The 6,657-nt window shown below is 46.3% G+C and overlaps 1 protein-coding gene across 1 annotated transcript; it reads right to left on the bottom strand.

Moving 5' to 3' along the window:
• Positions 1–634: 634 nt before the first annotated feature.
• CLP1 (cleavage factor polyribonucleotide kinase subunit 1) lies at positions 635–3,551 on the bottom strand. Its single transcript, XM_045786714.2, has 3 exons — positions 3,428–3,551; positions 2,038–2,665; positions 635–1,637 (listed from the first exon to the last, which is right to left on the bottom strand). The coding sequence occupies exons 2-3, from the start codon at positions 2,641–2,643 to the stop codon at positions 966–968; spliced, it is 1,278 nt and encodes a 425-aa protein (XP_045642670.1). The 5' UTR covers positions 2,644–2,665; positions 3,428–3,551; the 3' UTR covers positions 635–965.
• Between the last annotated feature and the right edge of the window lie 3,106 nt (positions 3,552–6,657).

Here is a 6,657-nt window from a genome sequence, read left to right as displayed (position 1 = left end):
GCTCCCTGCTCCGCTGGGAGCCTGCTTCTTCCTCTCCCACTCCCCCTGCTTGTGTTCCCTCTCTCACTGGCCGTCTCTCTCTGTCAAATAAATTTTTAAAAATCTTAAAAAAAAAAGAAAAGAAATCGGAGAATGGGGCTTTCCCAGCTTACCACCTGAAAGCTCAATTTACACTGCCATAGGGCCCAGTTCCAATCAGACAGACAATAGGAAAGATAGCTGCAGCTGAGAGCAAATGGGCTATGTCTGGAAAATGATTAGACCAGAAATCTCAATCCAAGTTTATCACCAGCCCCTGTAGCTCCTCAGCGTAAACCTGGGATTGACAACAGATTTAGAATCTATTTACCTACAAGGAAAGGAGAGTCATTATAAAAATTCGCCTGCTTGGCTCTTGGCTTTCCTCTCCTCTAAGCATTTAGCAATAACTCATACCAATAATGTTTCCCTCTTGCTTAGGGGGGAAAACACAAAATTTTAAAAAATTATACAAGCTTCTATGATATGACAAAAGTATTTATTAAAATTTTCCAAGTTTGAACTTTATTAGAAAAAGGCCTTCTGATTCAATCTTTCATCCTGTATAAATGAGATAGTAAGTACTAGATACAGAATAGAAAGCAGTGATGATAAAAAAAAAAAAAAAAAAAAAAAAATTCCTCCTAAAAATCAGTCCACCAAGTAGCATAGTGGAAGAAATAGGATTCTCCGGGACCTCAGAAAATTCAAAGTGGCACCTTCGGTGATCCAAGAAACCAATTATATTCTCATGGTTGTCCTTTTGGTTCAAGATTAGAAGAGTTGGGTTTCCACCACCTGTTTTAAGAGGTAGAAATATGCTTTCTACTAGTTCACTGTTTACTCGTCTGCGTGGCCTCAACAGAGTCTCATACCTCAGCCTACCTGCCTTTGGTGATGGCCAGAATATCTCTAATGCCCCAGGCAGCAAGGCTTCCTGCCAATCTCTACTTAAGGTCCATGAACCGAATATCCATGATGAGAAGGAAGTTCTTAGGCAGTGGGCGGGGGGCTGGAGAGAGAACAGTAAACACTTGATGTTCCAGGTCCACACTGGTCACCACAATGAAGCCAGCCACACTGGTCTCAGAAAGGTTCTCCTCTGTGCCCTCAGCAGTGCTAACACTCAGGAGGTGGTGTACCATATCTCGGCCGGGTGTGACAGGCACTAGCTTGAGCTGATTGTCCTCCTGAGACATGCCCAAAGGCAAACAGGAGTCTGGAATGGTGGGTGCCCCAACTTTGTAGATTTTCACATCTGAAAATTTGACATTGAAGGCATGGGGATAGAAACAGCCCCGGAATCCATAGAAATACTCACGGATACGCTCATCCCTACATTCCCGCCGGAAGTCTTTGGAGCGTTCAACCACACCCCCTGATTTAGGGAGCAGCACAGTGCGGACAAAGTGAGGCAGGTCCCGTTTTAATTCATTGTACAGTCGTTCTTGATCCAGAACCACAACCACATCCACCTCGAAGGCTGAGGCTGCGTGCACCAGGGCCTGGTACCCAGAGCCCTTGACCCAGCCACAGGTGTTAATGACACAGCCACTCACAGAGGCCCTTCGGTTCACTTCACACCTTTGATTGAACACATCCGCTAAACGAGATGTAATCTGAAGAAGAGAGCATCAAGGTGAGGAAAAGAAACACAAAACGAACAAACTCATAGCTACATAGAATAAGTGACTATTAGGTACAAGAAAAAAATGACATTCTTAATGGCTGTGGTTTTAGCCCCGTAACATGCGTTTTTTACTTTATGTTGCTGCTTCTACTGTTCTATGTCCTAAGTAGAAATTCATTAAATTATTTAAGAACAGGGCCACAGAAACGTTTAACAATCTGAGGTTGACTTATATTTGAAACTGTCTTTTCTGAATTCATGTGGCAGTAAATACCAGCTGAGAGGGAGCAAAGAAATGGCCACAGACGGTTTTAATTAGCACACTTTTGCACAGCTTCCTACCCTGATAGCAGCCCTTCCCTCCATCCCACCTTGGCTCTGGCTCTGACCTTATTATAAAGCTTGATGTTGGTGCCAGGAGTGGTGGATCCAAAATGATACACCAGAGGGGCTTGGATAGAGAATCCCTCTTCAACGTCTGCTGGCCGCTCAATGTAGAGGGCCCCCATGGTACCAGGGATGGAAACAGAGCCCTGGCCCACATCCAGCTCCACGTAAGTGGGACGGCGGCCCAAACGCACTGCATAGTTGAGCAGTAAGCGGCACACTGTGGACTTGCCCACATCAGTGGGGCCCACTACCATCACCCGGGGGCCTCGCTCTTCTTCCTTCTCCGCCTGCCTCCTCATCTGCTCCAAGGCTGTGTGAGTGTTGAGATAAAGCAACATAGGTGTGTCCTTGGAGACATAGGCAACCTCGGTGCGGCCACTCAGCTGTAAAGAACAGCCATGCCAAGTGAAAACAGCCACCTTGGCACCAGCATCAAAGGTGAATTTCTTGTTTCGGGTTAGCTCTGTGCCAAAGATTTCTGCCATGCCAGCCAGCAGCTCCAACTGAACTGACTGAGATGCCTCCACCTCAAAGCGAAGTTCTGTTTCTCGCTCTAGTTCAAATTTAGTTGTTGGCTTCTTGTCATCATTGGCCTCCTCTCCCATCTTTTCTGTGTAGCTGCTGTGCCTACAATACAAATTAATTATTAGATCTAAACAGAGGTTAGGATGCTGTTCAAAATCCCCCCCATGAATATTTCCCCTTCCCTTGCCTGATTTTTCTCCTTATCTGTGATCACCACCTGTCTCACTATATATTTGTTTATTGTTTGTCTACCCCAAAAGGAATGTAAGGGTTGGGCAGTTTGGTTTGCGGCTGAATCTCTAGTATCTAGAATAGGGCTTGACAACCCGAAGGCATCTCATAAATACACCGACTGAATAAATGATTCAGACATAAGAAGATTATATCTACACATTGATCTAAGACTTGATTATATCACCTCCATAGCTCCTTTCGTCATTCTATTGGGATACTACACATGAGAACGCAACAAATGCCCACTCCCCAACTCTCCTAGTCAACAAGAAAGGGCGTCTGCAATCTGGATGCAAAGCAGAGAATACTGGGTTTGGACTTAGAAAACAGCATTAACGCCCTGCTCAGCAACTGCTAGTGCGGTCGTTAGACAAATCACCTAATCTCCCTGGACCTTTTCCTCGGCTGTCAACTGGAGGCACTTAGGCTTCCACTCACACAGTGTTGTTCTGGGAACTGCTGAAGGGAAAAAATTACTTCGTACACTAGAAAACACCGAGAAATAGTGAAGACTGATTTCCGATCGCGAACTGCAGCTTAAGTACAACATCTGTCCCGGCACCCCCATACGCCGAAATCTGCCTTGGCCCCAAGAGGGCGACCGTTGCATTCCTGAGCTTATTATCTCACCTGCACAGCTACAAACCCAAACAGGTAAACCAAGGAGCCCCAGCAGCACCCAAACCCAACTTCACGCCACGCTCGCCCAGATCCACACCGGAAACAAACGCGGTTCCGCACTCGCGCAATGGAGAAGCCGCGGTCGCGCGATGCGCCTCGGGATCTGTAGTTTTGCCGGAACGGCCTCAGGGGCTGAGCTCGCGCAGCCGCTCGGCCTTCTGGGAGTTGTAGTTAGAGGATTGTTTTGATCGTGTCGCCAAAGGTGGGCGGGGCGGCGTCATTGTTCGCGTAGCTGGCGAGCTGGGGGTAGGAGGCGTGGCGGTAACGCCCCGCGCGAGGCGGGACCGGCCGAGGAGCCAATGGTTGCCGAGGCGCGGCTGTTGCGGACTCTCGCCCCAGTGTTCCCGCTCACCTGCAGCCCGGGAAAGAGAAGGGAGGCGGGAAGGGGGGGTGGGGTTAATAGGCTTGCCATCTGGGTAACCCGACCGTTTGCTTGCCTGGACCACAAGCCAGGAGGTGGGGAAATTAGCAAAACCCCCACGTGGAACACCAGGAAATCTGGGAGTAAGGAAAGTGGAGGAAAACAGCCTGTCAGAGGCCAGCCTGGGCTGTAATCCCCTCCCTGACACAGCGCTTGGCACCTAGAGAGCATTAAAAATTTTTTTTGTTTTAATAAGGAATAAATATCCAAGAATTTCTGAGTCATTACCCAACAACGTCTCTCCTATTGAGAGAGCATTTCTGTTGGTGACTCGGTTTCCCTCCCTGAATTCCTGACAGTTCTACAAGACCAGTCATTTATCCCGCAGGCAACAGTTGGGGCCACATCTATAATCCTTTGCCACTTTCTCGCTGTGTGACTTTGGGCAAATCAGGCTTATATTCTCTGAGACCCAGTTTCTTGGCTGTAAACAGGGATAATAACAGTACCCAACCTCTTAACGTTGTTTTAAAGATTGAATGGGATGGGGCGCCTGGGTGGCTCAGTCGTTGGGCGTCTGCCTTTGGCTCAGGGCGTGATCCCGTCGTTATGGGATCGAGCCCCACATCAGTCTCCTCGGCTGGAAGCCTGCTTCTTCCTCTCCCACTCCCCCTGCTTGTGTTCCCTCTCTCACTGGCTGTCTCTGTCGAATAAATAAATAAAAATCTTTAAAAAAAAAAAAAAAGATTGAATGGGATGATACTGTAGAGTAGTAAGCAAAATGTAACATAGCATCTGATGTTAGCTTTTAAGTTTTTATTATAGGTTAAGGAGGGGGAACTCTATAATAATGCCATCATTTGTACAATAGTTTAAATTTTTCAAAGCCCTTTCTGGTATCTTCTTTCACAGCCAACCTGTAAAGTCAATTTTATTATCTCCAATTTCGGATGAGGAAGGGGACTAAGGTAGGTGAAGGGACTTGCCCAAGTTAGGACTCAAACCCAGGATTTGAGAGTCTGAGTCCAGTTATTATAGTAGCAAACACTTACATAGTGTTAGATGCCAGGTACTGTTCCACCACTTTACAGGTGTAAATTCATTTCATCCTCACAGGAATCCTGTGAAGCACATACCGTAATTGTCACCCCCACTTTACAGATGAGTAACTTCCTTCAGTCCAGCTCCCACGGTTACTCTGGATTGAGAAGCCTGGGACGATGATTTTCTGGCTTGCCTCTTTCACACTAGCCCTGTCTTAGCAATCATTCTGTCCGCAGTGCCATCCTCACTTCCCACAGCTTATTCCTTAATGGTTTGCTTTAATTCATTCATTCACCACGCATGCATTAGTTCTCCAGTGAACTTTCAGGTATCCCATAACCTTTCACCATTCTTCAGAAATTCAGTACCAGGCTTCTATTTGCAAATTCTCTCCCTGAATAAGCTCAGCCTCTCCTCTTTCCCTGCAGTCTATTTCTCAGATCTGTTTCTTCGCCTCCACACTTTCCCCCTTGAGGCAATTTCTCCCAATTATCTGAAGGTCATCTTTATTTGGCTTATTTGTAGAGCCATCTCAAGCTGAATTTAGGGAAAAGAAACCTCTCCCTGCCTTTAGACTATCACCATTTCACTTCTCTCTCCCTTTCTCTCTCTCTCTCTCTCTCTTGTTTAAGTAATCTCTACCCCCAAGGTGGGGCTCTGACCCATGACCCCCTAGATCAAGTACTGAGCCAGCCAGAGGCCCCTCCAATTCACTTCTTAAACAGAGTAAGGGCACAACATTTACAGCATCCATGCTTGCCTACACTCTCTTTTCTCCCTTGTCATCTTTCACCAAGAGTTCCTGCCATCTCCACCCCCACCCCCAGAGAAAACTGTCCTCATATGTCCTTTTCATTCTCCTTGCCAGCTAAACCCTTGATCATTTTCTTCCTGAGTTAATTGGTATCCCCTTTTTGCCTCCAAACTTTCAATCCTTGCCCTAAGAACTACTCACCTACCTTTTACCCACTTCCCATTGTTTTCCTCAAGAATGGTTCCTCAAATTCCTCCCCCACTTACCTTTCCTCTCTCAACTGCTGCCCAGACAGAAACACTTCTTTCTTTATCCAATTCTCCCTCTCCGTTCCAAACTGTTCCAAGGTACTTGCACTGTGTTTTCGGAATTTAGCTTAAACCTCAGAATCTTCCCTGATTAAATATTCAGAATTCCTTGTATGTTCTTTTAATTTTGTAAGATTTTATTTATTTATTTGAGAGAAAGAGGACAAGCAGAGGGAGCGGCAGGCAGTGGGAGAGGGAGAAGCAAGCTCCCTGCTTAGCAAAGAGCAGGATGGGGGGCTTGATCCCAGGATCCTGGAATCGTGACCTGAGCCAAAGGCAGAGGCTTAACCAACTGAGCCATCCAGGCACCCCTCCTTGTATTTTTTCATACCCAGCTAGCATTGCCTCCCATTACCCGCATTTCCTTGCTCTTTCCTGCCTTACATGTGAAAAGACAAATGACCCACCCAAAAAGTTGTCCTGAGTACCTATCTTTGTCACACTTCATTTTCTAGACAGTAGCCTCTAGAAAGCCTTGGGGCTTTTATCTTAGAGGATATGTTCCCCGTCCACATACTTCGGAGATATGCACAGGACAGCAGTCCATGAGAAACAGAATCTGAGTCAGATGAAATGTAATTGGAAACTGATAGAAAAATAGCACTGAAAGGTGGAAGTTCTTCGTAAGATATAAATTTGGTATGTGTCTCTTGAGATGTCAGAATTTAATAGTAAATCCTCTCTGGGTTTAAGGATATGAAGTTGAGAACAC

Source organism: Ursus americanus, chromosome 24 (assembly GCF_024610735.1).
Source record: "Ursus americanus isolate L20-20 chromosome 24, mUrsAme1.1.p, whole genome shotgun sequence".
Taxonomy (NCBI): Eukaryota; Metazoa; Chordata; class Mammalia; order Carnivora; family Ursidae; genus Ursus; species Ursus americanus.
This window is presented reverse-complemented; position numbering and strand designations above follow the sequence as displayed.

Bases quoted from the DNA above. Each gene is read 5' to 3' on its own strand.
- CLP1 (XM_045786714.2), bottom strand. From the start codon at position 2,643: ATGGGAGAGGAGGCCAATGATGACAAGAAGCCAACAACTAAATTTGAA. The intron at 1,638-2,037 runs GTCAGAGCCAGA...TCTCTTCTTCAG, and splicing joins ACATCAAGCTTTATAATAAG to ATTACATCTCGTTTAGCGGA.